Source organism: Salmo trutta, chromosome 2, assembly GCF_901001165.1.
Source record: "Salmo trutta chromosome 2, fSalTru1.1, whole genome shotgun sequence".
Taxonomy (NCBI): domain Eukaryota; kingdom Metazoa; phylum Chordata; class Actinopteri; order Salmoniformes; family Salmonidae; genus Salmo; species Salmo trutta.
Window position 1 is genome coordinate 58,206,448 of NC_042958.1, and position 17,985 is coordinate 58,224,432.

The 17,985-nt window shown below is 41.0% G+C and overlaps 1 protein-coding gene across 1 annotated transcript in view; it reads left to right on the forward strand.

Moving 5' to 3' along the window:
- tbkbp1 (TBK1 binding protein 1) overlaps nucleotides 1-14,734 on the forward strand; it is a 67,744-nt gene extending 53,010 nt beyond the window's left edge. Inside the window, exons 8-10 of the mRNA XM_029707552.1 lie at nucleotides 6,419-6,534; nucleotides 10,452-11,281; nucleotides 11,827-14,734. Of these exons, the coding sequence (XP_029563412.1) occupies nucleotides 6,419-6,534; nucleotides 10,452-11,281; nucleotides 11,827-11,955 (1,075 nt within the window). The 3' untranslated portion in view covers nucleotides 11,956-14,734. The remainder of the gene's footprint in view (nucleotides 1-6,418; nucleotides 6,535-10,451; nucleotides 11,282-11,826) is intronic.
- Nucleotides 14,735-17,985: the final 3,251 nt, after the last annotated feature.

The window sequence follows — 17,985 nt, forward strand, 5'->3', positions numbered from 1 at the left end:
TTTTGTCACACAACACAAGGGAGTGTGCAATTGGCATGCTGACTGCAGGAATGTCCCCCAGAGTTGTTGCCAGAGAATTTAACGTTAATTTCTCTACTGTAAGCCACCTCCAACATATAGTACCAGTAAAAAGTTTGGACACACCTACTCATTCCAGGGTTTTCCTTTATTGTTATTGTTTCTCTACATTGTAGAATACATTGTAGTCCGTGCATGATAATGTCGCATGGATCTGTACACAATTCTTGGAAGCTGAAAATGTCCCAGTTCGTCAGTGGCCTGCATACTCATCAAACATATCACCCATTGAGCACGTTTGGGATGCTCTGGATTGACCTGTACGACAGGTCGTTCCAGTTCCCACTAATATCCAGCAACGTCGCACAGCCATTGAAGGGGAATGGGACAACATTCCACAGGCCCACAATCAACAGACTCATCAACTCTATGCGAAGGAGATGTGTCGCGCTGCATGAGGTAAATGGTGGTCACACCAGATACTAACTGGTCTTCTGATCCACGCCAATTCCTGTGACCAACAGATGCATATCTGTATTCCCAGTCATGTGAAATCCATAGATTAAGGCCTAATTAATTTATTTAAATTGACTGATTTCCTTATATAAACTGTAACTCAGTAAAATCTTTGAAATTGTTGCATGTCGCGTTTATATTTTTGTTCACTATAGTTTGGGAGAGGGGATGGTGCAATTTTTCTCATTGGGGGGGTCCTGGAAACACTTTTTGCCCGCGCTGAAGATGTTTACGTCGGTCTGCTAATACAGGACTATTAAATGCCCAGTGCACTATTGTGAAGAAATATTACATATTGTTTTCGGAAAATAACGTATATATCAAAAAAAATATTCCAATTTTTCAGAGGGTGCTGCAGCACCCTCAGCACCCCTCCTTCCCACGGCTGTGCCCATAAGCCTTGCACTGGATAATTATGTCAACCTCAGTCTCTTTCAATGTGGGGAACAGACTTGTGATGAGGAGCCTAGTTGTGTGTTGTGTGGTAATATATAATACAACAATAGAGGGCAGTGTGGGCACAAGAGCTTCCTGACATACAGCAGTCGTCATTTGTTGTTTCTCAGAGGAACCAAAACTCACGCTGTGGACCCCTGTTGAATACCCCTGTCCTAGACACAGTCACGCCACTCACAGCTCGCCCACAAGCTAGTGCAAAACCACACTCACGACAAGTTTGAGGGGAGTGAAATGCAAACACTGTTTCGATTAGAAAGTGGAAGTAAAGTGTATGGTAGAATGGCTAAGGTTGAGTGTGCTAGAGGCCTGGGAGGGGAAGCCTACTACTTTTCCAGTCACATCTTGCTTTCCTATCCTTACTCACCAACCTACCTGTTAGCTGTTATTTTCTTTCTGAATGGCAGCTGACTTCTTGTAAGTGCTCTCATTTATTGTAAATGGCTCAGATTCATGTGGAACTGGTCATGTGTGTTGCATGTTCTGGAGAGCAACAGACACTTATAATTGGCTTCAAATGGTCAGGAAAAATGTAGAGATTATTGAATGCGTTCATTTAATTGTGTAGATTGTTTTGGAATGAACTTGACTTGGTTGACATAATTGCTGACAATTGTAATTGCTTTGTTCAGTTCCATAGTATGGCGATCACATTTTCAATGTAAAACAAATTCAGAAAGACAAAGAGCCAACTGTAAGGAACAACACATAGTATACAGTAGATCATGTGTTATTACAGCCACTGGGAAAAAACTGGTTGAATCAACATTATTTCCACATCATTTAATCCCAAAAAATCTATCGATGATGTTATTAAATCAACTCGAAAAAACTGATTGGTTTTGCAAAAAGTCATCAACGTAAGGGCATTTTGTCTTTTTTTCACCCAAATTTTAACCTAAATCCAATGACGTGATATTTTTGGTTGATTTCACGTTGAATTCATGTAAATTGGCAACTCAACCGAAACTAGACATTGAAGTCTGTGCCCAGTGGGTAGCTTCTGACACTGTGTAGGCTGTGGACATGAGAGTCGAAAGCCAGCACTCATTTAGTGCTTATCTTCATCAGAGACCTAAAGAGGGCTATGGGGCCTTATTACCTTTGCCTCTGCAACTTTACGTACCAGAATTTGTCATCCATTGCTTTTTCTTATTAAATATCATTGACCAAATGGAACTTTTACTGAGAAATGATATGGTGTGTATATATATGTTGAGTTGTATTTAGGATCTGCATTTCTTACAGTTGAGTGAGAGCAGACAGGCCGTACTCAATAGCAGAGCTAAATAGATGTTAGAGCATACAGGCCAAGAAACTGTGTAGTAGTTACAGAAACAGCAAGCCTACAGTCCATACGCTCTAAAATGTGCTCAGAGGTCAAATCCAGCTCATACGGCCCACACACGCACTTAATCTCCCACACACAACCAGCATATAGATTGGCTGTCATGAATTTCTTCCTCGCTATATAACAGTCATCTTTCCTCCTACACAGGCACATGCACACACACACACACACACACACACACACACACACACACACACACACACACACAGAAAAGGCATGCACGAAAACACATACACACACAGATGTGTGTTTTTGTTCCATGTATTTGAAATATACATTTGATTTACTTCTGAGTATTTTGTATTACACTGTGCTGAACTACACTCCAATGTATTTTGTAACAAGAGACTTTCGAGAGTTGCATTTTGTATTTTCAAAATACTAAATACTTTTCAAAACTCTTTTTTTATAGCGATTCACCATTTTGTGGCCCTCGTTCACCCTGCATTGGTATCAGAAGTCTGATGGCACTATGGTGTGATAAGAGTGTCTACTAAAGGAACTCAATATAAATATAAATTTAAAAATGAACAATTGCATATCATGCTGAATATGAATCTAATGAGCTCTGCCCTGAAACAAGGCCAATAGTAAACCCAGTGTGCTTTGCAGTTCATTTTGGTATGTTCATTTAATACATATACAGTACATTTACATTTTGGTCATTTAGCAGACACTCTTATCCAGAGTGATTTCTAAGTCAGATAAACAACAACATATCACAGTCATAGCAAATAAAATGTGTCTATAACTGTTACTGAGAATGTTGTTGCTGTTTGGGCTGGCTTCTTGCAAATGTATTTCTGTATTTTAAAATACAATATACATGTATTTTAATTAAATACATTTCGAAATACAAGTATTTTGTAGTTTATTTTGATATATTGAGCTTGGTATTGGTATTTTGTAATTGTATTTTGTAATTGTATTTTGTAATTTTTGCCAATCCCTGCACAACCACAGACTCAAACACTTCCAAAAAGCTTTTCCAAAATGAAGGGGGATGCAGCGCATTGAAGTCTTGGCAGTGTTTATGAACCAACAGAGGTGTTCACACATAAGATATTGCACAAGGTGCTGTGAGTGAGATGTGTTGCTTTCCAAGCCATCTTTTCAAAGATTGTCAAAAGGCACGGGCGACGTTGAGATTTGTGTGAGCCGAAGTGTGAAAAGGAAGAGTTGCATATGTCAAAACAGTCAATAAATACAGTTCTGTGTGAAAAAATGGCGAGAGACTGGAAACTGTCACTCAGACATTCCCCTTGGACTGTAAAAGAAGGTAAGGGCATTTCAACTCAAAGCGAATACAGGTACTTCCATATACATGAAAGAGTTGGATAGAGGCAGTTGGGAAGAAGAGGACTGTTTTTTTCCCCCAATGTCACCAATGGTTTCCACAGTTCCTGTAAGTTATGGATGATCTAGTGTATTTTCAGATTGTTGTGAAGGTGTTGGTGGAGAGTTATAATGAAGGGGCTTTAATAGCCCACTCTGTCTGGGTCATGCATAAATGTAGGTGTAGGCCTGTCTGAACAACTGATTCTACTGACTAACTGGTGGAACTTATGAATGAAATGTCTCTGTGACCAAAATGACAGAATTTTGTGGAATGATATCTTTTCATAAATCTTTAAATAGAAATTAAATTAATTGTATCTTAGATAAACATTGAGATGTTCCATAGCTACGATTCATTTGTGGTGGCAGCATCATTCTCCTGAAAAATAAATGGTGAAGACCGATTATGTATGTAGGAGAACTATTGAGGGAAATGGAAAAGATTCACAATAATGACAAGTGATGACTGTAATTTCCATTATCTGATGGTTTAGTGTTTGGTGATGTTTACTGGTTAAAAAAACTCCATGCAACATGTGATATGTTTTCTATTGGTACTGCATGAGCTTCCCTCTCCCTTCTACGTACAGTGGGTTGTGAGAGTACTCATAATTTGAGACTTCTCATGGTCATATAGAATTTATTACAATTATTACAATTGCTCAATTTCTGGTCGTGCAGTTGAAGTATATGGGAAGTCAGTGTTTGTCTGACACCATATTTCTCTTATCTTCCACCATCACTATGTAGAGGAAGCGGATTCAGATTCAAGTAAAACACACAGAAGGCTTTATTGAAATGAGTTTGAGAGTGCAGATAAGCTTTATCAGATCTGTTTGGGTACACATTGGCACCGATCTTCCTCCCTTCTCCCCATTTTAAAATGTTGAATGACGTTTGTGGCGATATACCTGGTTGAAATTATAATACAGTACGTGGTTCATACAGTATAGTCCATGATCTTTGTCGTTTGGCTAAATACAGTAATTGTTTCTCTTTGGGATAAAGATCAAAGATATAGGTGTATTGCATTAGTGGAGACTAACAATGTTGTCAGAGAAGTCCTGCCGGTTTTGACTAGCAAAAGTTACTTTTCGTAAAAGGTTAGGAGAACTTGTGCAGCAGGTTAGGAGAATTAACGTAGCAGGTTAAGAGAATTAGGTTATGGTTAGGAAAAAGGTTAGCTAAAATGCTAAAATTGTCCCTGACGTGACTCGAACATACACAATATACACAAAAGTATGTGGACACCCTTTCAAATTAGTGGATTCGGCTATTTCAGCTACACCCGTTGCTGACAGGTGTATAAAATCGAGCACACAGCCCTGCAATCTCCATAGACAAACATTGTCAGTAGAATGGCCTTACTGAAGAGCTCAGCGACTTTCAATGTGGCACCGTCATAGAATGCCACCTTTCCAACAAGTCAGTTCGTCAGGGCTTTGTACATGCCAGTCAAGTTCTTCTACACCGATCTCGACAAACCATTTCTGTATGGACCTCGCTTTGTGCACGGGGGCATTGTCATGCTGAAACAGGAAAGACCCTTCCCCAAACTGTTGACACAAATTTGGAAGCACAGAATCGTCTAGAATGTCATTGTGAACTGGAACTAAGGGGCCTAGCCCGAACCATGAAAAACAGCCTCAGACCATTATTCCTCCTCCACCCAAACTTTACAGTTGGCACTATGCATTGGAGCAGGTAGCGTTCCCCTGGCATCCGCCTAACCCAGATTAGTCCGTCGGATAAAAGATGAGATAAAAGATGCACTCTCTATTTTTCAATGCAGTCTGATTTACCACACCGCTTAATTTTATCGTCTATAAAATAAAATAATATTAAAACATTGCTGAGGTAGGTCAAATAAAAGGTCAAATAAATCACACAGCAAATACCAATAGGCTGCGTTTACACAGCAGACCAATTCTGATCTTTTTTCACTAATTGGACTTCTGACCAATCACATCAGCTCCAGAAAAATATCTGATGTGAAAAGATCTGATATGATTGGTCAAAAGACCAATTAGTGGAAAAAAGATCAGAATTGTCAGACTCTTTTCTTTTTTAAAGCTTCACATTTTCCATAACTAGCAACTCACGCAATAGGATGTGTGTTCATTTTCTGTCATATCACCATATTATCTACCACCATCATCAATGTTCAAGTAAATCACAAGAGTCTTATGTGAAATTTGTTTTTGAGCTCAGATAAGCTATGTTTTATCAGATCATAGGCTGGATAGCGCATACACACTGCTGCCATCTACCACAACCACCGCTTTTTTGCTCTTTTTATGTTTTCAAATACCACCCGTGTTGCCTTGTAACAGAGTTGTTTGAAATAGCTGCCTCGTTATCATGGAAAATGCCTGGGTGTAATGTTGAGGCAGCTGGCTGTCTGCTTTACGTCTGACTACTTTACAATGGTGTGATTCATGTGTGATTAATATGATTGGTATTCAAAAAAATACTCTATATTATGCAATGATATCAACAATGTAGTTGGTATACAGTCAATCTGGAGATGAGAAAGGAATGCATCTAGGAACTGCTTAGATAGATGTATGATAGATGTCAAGTGTAAATAACCATAGACATTTTGAAAACTAGAATGTATTTAGTCAGGTAACCTCAGTGTGTACACACATTTGAAAGCAATATCAGTAGAATGATTTCAAAGGGGGATTTTGATTGTTTGATTGGTTGGTTGATCAACTCGGTTCTTTCCCCCTGCAGGGTGAATTTGGCACTAGCCTACACAGAGCTAACTGAGGAGTTGGGACGTCTGCAGAAACTGAGCTCCAAACAGAAAGAGATCCTGAAGAAGACCTCCCAGGAGCATCATAGCCCAGGTTAGTAACATCGCTAGAGAATGATATATGGCCCACATTTAACAGGCTAGCCCAGGTTAGTAACATCGCTAGAGAATGATATATGGCCCACATTTAACAGGCTAGCCCAGGTTAGTAACATCGCTAGAGAATGATATATGGCCCACATTTAACAGGCTAGCCCAGGTTAGCAACATCGCTAGAGAATGATATATGGCCCACATTTAACAGGCTAGCCCAGGTTAGCAACATACCTTCAGAAGTTTACGTCTTAATAAAAATGTATTTAAAAAATCGTTAAAAAAAACGTCTTAAAAATATCCTTTAAACCTGACCATGACGTCACAAAATACTCTATAATAACGTTGTTGCAACCAGTTTTGTCCACTGGGAACATTTACAACTTTCAAACTGCAGCGCCTTTTGTCTTCCTCTGTCATATCAACAGCTACCACTTTACCACAAACCCCAACCCAAAAATGTGTTTCAATGCACGCTTTTTTTTTTACAGACACTGGGAAGGGTAATGAACAAGCTATATGCATACATCTTGAAAGCAGCATTGTCATGCTCACCTTACAAAACAATACTTGCTTCATTGGCCCAATTGCGTATATATTTTTTATTTGTTGCTGTCACAGTACCCAACCTGACACACAACACACACATCACAGGATGGGAGAAGGATGGGGGCTGCTGCAGAGCAACACCCCTGGAGCAATTACAGATAAAGAGCTTTGCTCAAGGGCACAACAAAGGTAGGGAGGATATGGGACATACAGTATACTATGGCTTACAGCTCACTCCCTCAGCTTGGTAATTTTAACCGGAAAAGAGAGGAATGAACTAGACTATCAAGGAACTGGAATGTACACTACATGACCAAGAGTATGTGGACACCTGCTCATCGAACATCTCATTCTAAAACCATGGGCATTAATATGGAGTTGGTCCCCCCTTTGCTGCTATAACAGCCTCCGCTCTTCTTGGAAGGCTTTCCACTAGAAGTTGGAACATAGCTGCAGGGACTTGCTTCCATTCAGTCACAAGAGCATTAAAGAGGTCGAGCACTGATGTTTGGTGATTAGGCTCGCAGTCGACGTTCCAATTCATCCCTAAGGTGTTCGATGGGACTGAGGTCAGGGCTTTGTGCAGGCCAGTCAAGTTCTTCTACACCGATCTCGACAAACCATTTCTGTATGGACCTCACTTTGTGCACGGGGGCAATGTCATGCTAAAACAGGAAAGGGCCTTCCCCAAACTGTTGACACAAGGTTCGAAGCACAGAATCGTCTAGAATGTCATTGTATACTGGAACTAAGGGGCCTAGCCCGAACTATGAAAAACAGCCCCAGACCATTATTCCTCCTCCACCCAAACTTTACAGTTGGCACTACGCATTGGAGCAGGTAGCGTTCCCCTGGCATCCGCCTAACCCAGATTTCTCCGTCGGACTGCCAGATGGTGAACCATGATTCCTCACTCCAAAGAACGCGTTTCCACTGCTCCAGAGTCCAATGGCAGCGAGCTTTACACCACAGCCGACGCTTGGCATTGCATATGGTGATCTTAGGCTTGTGTGCGGCTGTTCGGCCATGGAAACCCATTTCATGAAGCTCCTGAAAAGAGTTATTGTGCTGAAATTGCTTTCAGAGGCAGTTTGGAACTCTGTAGTGAGGACAGACGATTTTTACATGCTATGCGCTTCAGCACAAGGCAGTCTAGTTCTGTGAGCTTGTGTGGCCTACCACTTCACGGCTGAACCGTTGTTGCTCCTAGACTTTCCACTTTACAATAGCAGTGTTGACTGGAAAAGCTCAAGGAGGGAAGAAATTTGACGAACTGACTTGTTGAAAAAGTGGCATCCTATGACGGTGCCACATTGAAAGTCACTGAGCTCTTCAGTAAGGCCATTCTACTGCCAATGTTTGTCTATGGAGTTTGCATGGCTGTGTGCTCAATTGTATACACCTGTCAGCAACGGGTGTAGCTGAAATAGCCGAATCCACTAATTTTAAGGGGTGTCCACATACTTTTGTACGGAAAAATTGAAAAGGTCAAGGGGTCTGAATACTTTCTGAATGCACTGTATAGTGTAAAGTAAGTAGGCCTACAGCAGTTTTTTTACTCTCCTGGGGTTGCAGAGCAACATATACAGTACAGATGTAGGATCATAATTTGAGCCAGTTTGCTCCAGCAGGAAAATAATCCTGCAGCAACAGGAAATGTGAATTATTATTACGAACTCTAGAAGCCTTTTTAAACCTTGAATACACTACAAGTTTGCATTTCCTGCTATGCAGGACAATTCTTAGCAACAAAAGACTGATCAAATTAAGATCCTACATCTGTATGTGTGCTGAAAAACCTACGTTCTCTCCTCAAGTCTTTGTTTTCTCAAGTGTCTGTTTTCTCTCTATTTCAAGACTCTGTGGAGAGTTCAAGAACACCATTTACCTTTTTTTCACTCAACCGCAGAACCATAAATGTTTCCCCTTTGAGATGCTTCTGATTCATCGATGCACCCATCTTTTTTTGTTGCTAAATTGCTGATAGCTGTCGCAAGATTACAGGAAGCATCTCATACTGTACTGTAAAATGTGTCAACATTCAATTAGATCTGTGTCTTAGGTGAGGGGAAAATAATGTATTCAAAAATGTAATTTTTTTTGCCTATCTTGTCGAGTGCGCTGCTTGTGGAGAATTGATTTATGCTTTGTGATCAGACAAACATATTTGCATTGCAAATCCAGAGCAACACAGCGTGTCTGACGCACTGTAGAAAGAAGTAGAGAAATGTTATTCAGGAAAATAGCATAATGTGATATGGTAGATATGAAAGATTATACACTTTTTCTTCATTATCAAAAATATATTTGATTCTGTGTTATTGCTAGAGACGTTACCAGACAAAAAGTCCTCCTGGCCCTAGTTACTTTTCATATAGATCACTCTGTTGTCACAGAGAATTTTCCTGCACAACAGAAAATACGCATTGTAGTGTATTTGAGGTTTAAAAAGGCTTCTAAAGTTTGTAATTTCCACCAAAAAATGTCAGACTTGATTTGCCCTAACAAAAATGTATCAACCCCTACAAAAATGTCCATTAATTATAATCCACATTTCCTGCAGCATTAGTTTCCTTCTGTGTGAAATGGAAATGTATTTTTTGGGATATACAAACTCCCCCAGAGTGGGGTCACAGCCATTTTTGACAGCAACTCTGGAGCAATTAAGGTTAAGTGCCTTGCTCAAGGGCAGATTGACAGATTGGAACTAGCAACCTTGCGTTTACTGGCCCAACGCTATAACCGCTAGGCAACCTGCCAACCACCTGTATGTACAGTGCATTCGGAAAGTATTCAAAACCCTTCCCTTTTTCCACATTTTGTTACATTACAGCCTTATTTTAAAATGTGTTAAATAAAATAAAAATCTCAATCTACACACAATACCCCATAATGACAAAGCGAAAACAGTTTTTTTAATTAATTTTTTTAGCTAATTTATTAAAAATAGAAAACAGAAATACCTTAGTTACATGACTATACAGACTCTTTGCTATGAGACTCGAAATTGAGCTCAGGTGCATCCTGTTCCCATTGACCATCCCTGAGATGTTTCTACAACTTCATTGGACTCCACCTGTGGTAAATTCAGTTGATTGGACATTATTTGGAAAGGCACACACCTGTCCCACAGTTGTCAGAGCAAAAACCAGGCCAGGTTGAATACATTTAAAAAAAATCAATTTTAGAATAAGGCTGTATTGTAATAAAGTGGGAAAAGTCAAGGGGTCTGAATACTTTCCGAATGCACTGTACTTATGAGTAACAAGTAACAACAGGCTTTAGTCCTATTTTGGCGAGATGTAATAACTTTTGTCTTCCAGAGACAGTGCTGCTCTCTGACTCCCCCTGTCTCTTCTGTTTCCTCAGTCCAACGCCAATCCCACCCCCCATCTCCCATTCATCACCAACGCCACTCCCCTGTGCCCCAGCGCCACTCCCCCATCCCGCCCCAGCGCCACTCCCCCATCCCGCCCCAGCACCACTCCCCCATCCCCCAGCGTCGCTCCCCAGTTCTCCAGCCACAGCACCTCTCCCCGGACATGCACCGACGCTCGCCCCTGCTGGATATCAATGATGGGCCCGCCTCCTACTCCTGCCGGCCAGCCAGCCACCACCTGAGGGCTAGTTTCCAGGGCCGTCGCAGCTACTCCGAGGTCGCTGACCCTTCGGCCTACCAGCGGCCGCCGCGCCTCAGCCTGGACCCCGTGTCCACCCTGCCCAAGCCCCGGCCCTACAGGGACTCCAGCTACTCCAAGCAGCATCAGCAGCACCAGCATGGAGGCTCCCAGCATGGGGGGTCCCCCCACAGAGGAGGCCAGCTCCGAGGTTCCCAGTCTGGGCTGCAGAGGGCTGGCAGCGAGGTGGGCCTCCACGAAAGTTCCCGCCACTCTCGAGAGCTGCCCTTCCCCCTGTCCGAGGTTTCTCCGAGGTCTCACCTGCACTTTGAGCCCCTGCCACCCCCCACGCCCGCCCCCCAGCTGCCGCAGTCCTCTGAAGACGAGGAGGAGTGGACCTGCCCGCACCCCATCAGCCCCCCACGGACGCTGGGCGTGCCCAACAATGTGTCGCCTCATGGGGTCATGAGGGGGCCGGCGTCCTGCTCGCCCTTCCCCATCCCCTCCAGACCCAACACCCTGACCTGCCACCCGCCAAGTTACCTGCAGACAGAGCACGCCCAGTCCTGGCCCTCCATCAATGTGAGTTACACGCACACTCTATCCCAAATATACTGTAGAATATCATTATTCTATCACAACAAATCTCTAAAATTGTAAAATGGGTCAAGGTTAGCTTGTTATCCCCCTCAATCAAAATATGTCTTTGAAAGAGAACTGCCCTTGACTTGTTAATGCCTTCCTGCACTGTGCTATTTAATGGGAAATGCTCTGTGTCACATGACATTTGTTCAAATGCACCTTTACATATGAGCTTATTTTCTTCATGAAATGACCTAAATGGTCCAAATATTATAATTGATAATTGCCATAGACCAGGGCTGTCCAACCCTCTTCCTGGAGATCTACTGTCCTGTAGGTTTTCAGTCCAACCCTAATTTAGCATATCTGATGCAGCTAATAAGTAGAATCAGGTGTGTTAAATTAGGGTTGGACTGAAAACCCACAGGACGGTAGATCTCCAGGAAGAGGGTTGAGCAGCCCTGCCATAGACCCACACTGCTTGTTGACCTGAATGCTGTGTGTGTGTGTGTGTGTGTGTGTGTGTGTGTGCACTTTGAATACAGCTGTGGATGGAGACAGAAGAGAGTGACATGAGGAGCTGCCCTCTGTGCCAGCTCATCTTCCCCATTGGTTACCCTGACGACGCCCTCATCAAGCACATCGACTCGCACCTTGAGAACAGCAAGATCTGATCGCCATGGCAGCACTGCACCCTCTTTTTAGTTGCTACTATTTTGTACTTATTGTGGAGTTATTTTAGGTTTTGTTACGTTTTTAAGCTGGCTAGCTTTTGTTTGACAATACTTGAGGGCTTTTTGTGGGTTTATTAGCATGTTTGGAAAAATAGGTGGTTTAAGAAATGACATGGATGGCGTTGAGGTTCATGACAGACAATTTCCTTGACAGATGCAAGATCAGGGACATTCCAGGCAACTTGCAGTCCATTTGTTTTTATATCTCACACTTTATCAGTACTATTTGCTGTAAAGCGTCCTGCTTTACTTTCCTCTCTACCTATGTACAGCAATACAGACCAACACAATGAATTCCTGGAATTATTTGGGTGACTCTAATGGATAGATCAAGGTCTGTTTTTTCTTCAGGGCTTTACGGTGTGCAGTCGGAGTTATGTTATGGAGAGAGGATGGCTGTGTTCATTGTGTGTAGAAATGAATTTGTCCTGCAGGGCGGGCATGTAGTTGGCGTGACGACCTCTCTGTAGTGGAGTGGAAGGAACGCATAGGCAGTTTATCTTTAAGCTTGTGGCCTGATCAAAACCCTATATGAATCTTAGCGCCTTAAATGAACCTAAATGAGCCTATATTAAAGCATAACACCCCCCCCCATATTTTCCATTTAATGTATAGTTTGATATATCTGTTCAGTATCAAGTAAAACAAATCTTAAGATATATTTTCTTTTTTTTTCTCCAAATGATAATGTGTCACAATGTTGATGACATTTCACCCTCACAGGCTTGCACACAGCTGTATATAGATAGTAGGAAGAGCGCATGGAAAATATTTGTACATGATAACAGTGATTCAACTGGGAGTCTCTTTAGTCTTCCTGAAGAAACCACCTGAAAACACTTATAGTGGAACACTATTTATCACTTTTGTCCAAAAGAAAACATTTCTCAATCCTTACAGTCCAACACTGGCACACTTAGTATTTTGTATGTTATACATAGATCTTTCAAATATAACCTCCAAAATTCAGAGTGAGTGTTCGGGGTAATATTATGGAATCGCTTTTTGTAAGTGAGTCGAATGTGTTGTACATAATTGTTATCTGACATTTTGGTGAGACACAGTGTCTGCGTTTACACATGTCAAAACACACCAATCATAGTGTAACAGATCAGAATTGGGCTGCCTGTGTAAATACAGTCAATGTGATTGTGTCAATGTGTATCCATCAATGCATTTAGGTGGTTGTCAATTTTGGACAAAATTATATTCAGAATTCACCAACATGGCAAGTTGAACAATGAAATAACACAAGGGCCATACATTGATTTGAGCAAATCAGTGGCCTTTTATAAACCGCAAATATTCTATACTGTTATGTATATTCATATATCACTCTGTGTAAAACTTTTAAAGCTGTGTACAGACAGGTATTGTAAGCCTAATGCAAGTTCTTCTGTGGTCAATAACTTTAATCAGGACATCTGCTATTAATAATCTCTATTATCCTGGCTACCAATTTAAAATATACACAGAAAAATCATATTCTGCTATTAATCTATTTTATAACCTACTGGTTTGAAGTACCGTTCTTGCTATCTTATCTTCAATCAATTTAACAACCTACATGACTAATACAGAATGCTGTTGATAAGCATTTGACATATTCTTGGCCCAATTTGTAATGTACCAAAGAAGAAAAGTAGCACACCATACTACAAACGGGTGGAAAATTAACAAACTCACCTATGTAAAATCCTATGGTAATATGTAAAAAAAACACAGACACATTTTTACATCTCAAAATGATTTCACTTTTGGAACTCTGTTCCTGCTCCTGGTAGTACATCTATATTCTCATTTGAAGCTAACAGTGATGTATATGATTGTGCAGTTAGAATAATGGTATCAATTGTTAGCCAGCCCACACAAAGACAACATTGTCTGTCATTGGCTGTGTACAGAATGTCATGTTGGATTGTACCTTTTGATTACTTTGAATGAAGTACCCTTTCATAACCAAAGAAACCTAGATTAGATTTATGTACAGGAAAAACACTTATCTCTCTTGATGATGACCAAGTATCAATTAAGCATATCATGTTCACACAGATATGAATGGAGAGATAATACACAGATATGAATGGAGACATGATACACAGATATGAATGGAGAGATTACTAAAATGTCAATGTAAATAGGAATGGAGAGATGATACTGTTTTAAGGAAAGCATTCATGACCAAAATATGTTGACCAGCAGCTGTAGTACATAGCAAACACGCCTATCAGCTCACAATGTTAAGCAGTCAAATGTATATACAGTATGTTGTTAGTGCAATGGCCACACACACACACACACACACACACACACACACATGCACAGTCTGACACTCAAACCACTATCCACAAAGAGGTAAGTTTTGCTGCAAATCCTCCGTCAAGTTTCAAATTAGATCAAACACTGATGTTGACAAAGTCTATAAACCCTCTTCCTAGCTTCGTGACTTATCTGATGATAACAGTAAACCCTCGCGTGGAAAAACCCTATCTGCGGCACCCTCGACGACTGACTGATAAGAGCTCAACAGATCTTTCTAACAAGCTAAAGGGTCACTAATGAGGAAGAAGAATCACTATGGAGGTATTTTGTGCACCGCTGGATTTCAAGGACTTTCAACAACATGTATTTCAAAATTAAAAATAGTTGCGTAAGGAGTTGTGACTTTTTCTTAATGTATCTACATTTTCTGAAAAATAAACTGGAACTTGCACTGAAAGGACTCAGAATTGGTTGGTTTCACTTATGTAGAGATACGCAATAAATACTATTTAGTAGTCAAGATAGCATTTATTGTCTACCTATACATATTTCTTGTGTATCTCTAATATTCAGAGATAAACAGTTGTCCAGGCCAGTCTTTACTAAGCTGCTGCGGTATCTAATTTCCAAACTATCCTATCTATCTCTCCCAGAGCCACTCCAGACTGCAGAGCGGAATCTAAGCACAAGGGGGAAGCAGACAGTTGGAATCACATTGGGAATCACAATCCATCCTCTTTACTGTCTATTTTATAAGTTACAGATAGGCATGAACCCAATCTCTCTCTCACACACATACAGTTCGTATTGCTATCCTTGCTGGGACCAAAGAATTGATTACCATCCAAAATCGTATTTTCCCTAACCCTAACCCCTAACCCTTAATCTAAACAGCACCCTAACCTTAACCCTAAACCTAAAACTATACCTAACCCTAATCCTAAACCTAACCTAAATGTCCCCACTTGTCAGAATTGTCCTTGTTTTACTATCCTTGTGAGGACTTCTGGTACCCACAAGGATAGTTAAACAAACAAAAAACACACACAAGGTGTGTGATGAAATGTGTGTGCTGTGTTGCACTGTGGATGCTGCTGTCAGTGCAGCACAAGCAGTGGCTCATCAGCAGCTGTAATCAGACTCATTTGTTCCAGTGCTGACTACACACTGTGAGAGAGAGAGAGCTGAGGTAGTTGTGACACCATTTTCCTCACCACATCGAAAACATGTGCTACCAATATGCCACACTTTTTGAGAAGTAATCAACTTTGAGTAGAGCTCTGCTGTTGTATCAAGCTAAAGAATTCCGATGATTCCACTATGGCTAAAGATGCACTATGCAGAAATCACTCCGCCATTTCCTGGTTGCTAAAATTGTAATCGTTTCAGTTTATGTGACAAAACAAGCAAGTATAGTGTAGACTATCATTGTACAATCTAAACCGCTGTGAAATATATTTTCCATAACCAAAAATATTGTAGTTTCAGCTGTTTGCAGCTGGTGTACAAAACCAAAAGTAAAAGACGCAAAAACGAAACTTAAGAACTGGAAGCATAGCAATAGAGCACATACAACAGATCTACCTCTTATTAGACTTGCTTTCAATGAGAATGACAGAGCTATAACACACATTTCTATGTGAATTTGGTCGGGTCACCCAAAAACTTACATATTGCGGCTTTATTAAAGTGAGGTTGTTTGATAACTAGTTTGCATTGACAGTGCAATACATTTATAGTGGGTTTAGGGGCCAGTATATTTGTAAATGCTAAATTGCCAGCCATTTTACAACTCTCAGTCCGGTGTGATTGTTTGTTATTGGTGAATCTACGGAAAAACCTTTGCAGGACCACATAGGCCTACACTCCACCACAGCATACACCACCGTATATATAGAAAGCAAAAATGTCACAACTCTTGTTCTGTTCTGTTTCTTGCCTCCTCTGTAAAACAAAATAGCCTAAACTCCAGTTGTCACCTATTACAAATCAGACGTAAGCAAATTCACGTTTTTGTTGAGACCTCAAACATGAGCAAATACACTTATGTTTATCCTCTGGTGTAGTATGTATTTCTGACGAAAACCCCCTCTCTACCCCCACACCACACCTCCGTTTCCTAGCTTCAGCTCTCAACCTCGAGTCATACCTCAAGAACTCGAACACTCAAAGCACCCACCCATCCGGTCCTTCCTAACCACAAACCCCTAGCAGAGCTGAGCACAGGAGGTGGACTGAAGAGCTACAGTAACAAGAAAACACATCTATTTACCCATTCAAATAGTGATACATGCCACACACTCGCTCTCTAATGAAAAACAACTCCTTAACACTGTAAGCACGCACACACGTATATATATATACGTGTGTCTGCATATCCTGTATTTTTTTCAGCCATCAGAAAAACATTTCACAAGTATTCCCAGATTTGTACACAATTCTGAGAAGGCTTTCATGTATTCAACATATGAACCCTTCTGCTTTTGTGTTTGAAGCTTTGCTGCCTTGTAAGCAGGGCCTAATATATATATATATATATATATATATATAAACAATAGCCCTTACACAGCCTGGAGGTGTGTTGGGTCATTGTCCTACATTTCTTAATGCATTTGAGTGAATCAGTCAAATACCAAGTCCATATATTGACAAGAACAGCTCAAATAAGCAAAGACAAACGACAGACCATCATTACTTTAAGACATGAAGGTCAGTCAATACGGACAATTTCAATAACTTTGAACGTTTCTTCAAGTGCAGTCGCAAAAACCATCAAGCGCTATGATAAAACTGGCTCTCATGAGGACCACCACAGGTAAGGAAGACTCAAAGTTACCTCTGCTGCAGAGGATAAGTTCATTAGAGTTACCAGCCTCAGAAATTGCAGACCAAATAAATGCTTTACAGAGTTCAAGGAACAGACACATCTCAACGTCAACTGTTCATAGGAGACTGCGTGAATCAGGCCTTCATGGTCGAATTGCTGCAAAGAAACCACTACTAAAGGAGACCAATAAGAAGAAGAGACTTGCTTGGATCAAGAAACACGAGCAATGGACATTAGACCGGTGGAAATCTGTTCTTTGGTCTGATGTCCAAATGTGAGATTTTTGCTTCCAACCGCTGTGTCTTTGTGAGACGCAGAGTAGGTGAACGGATGATCTCTGCATGTGTGGTTCCCACCGTGAAGGATGGAGGAGGAGTGGTGTTAGTGTGGGGGTGCTTTGTTGGTGACACTGTCAGTGATTTATTTAGAATTCAAGGAACACTTAACCAGCATGGCTACCACAGCATTCTGCAGCGATACATCGTTCCATCTGGTTTGCGCTTAGTGGGACAATCATTTGTTTTTTAACAGGACAATGACACAACACACCTCCAGGCTGTGTAAGGGCTATTTGACCAAGAAGAAGAGTGATGGAGTGCTGCATCAGATGACCTGGCCTCCACAATCACACAACCTCAACCCAATTGAGATGGTTTGGGATGAGTTTGACCACAGAGTGAAGGAAAAGCAGCCAACAAGTGCACAGTATATGTGGGAACTCCTTCAAGACTGTTGCAAAAGCAATCCAGGTGAAGCAGGTTGAGAGAATGCCAAGAGTGTGCAAAGCTGTCATCAAGGCAAAGGGTGGCTACTTTGAAGAATCTCAAATATAAAATATACTTTGATTTGTTTAACACTTTTTTGGTTACTACATGATTCCA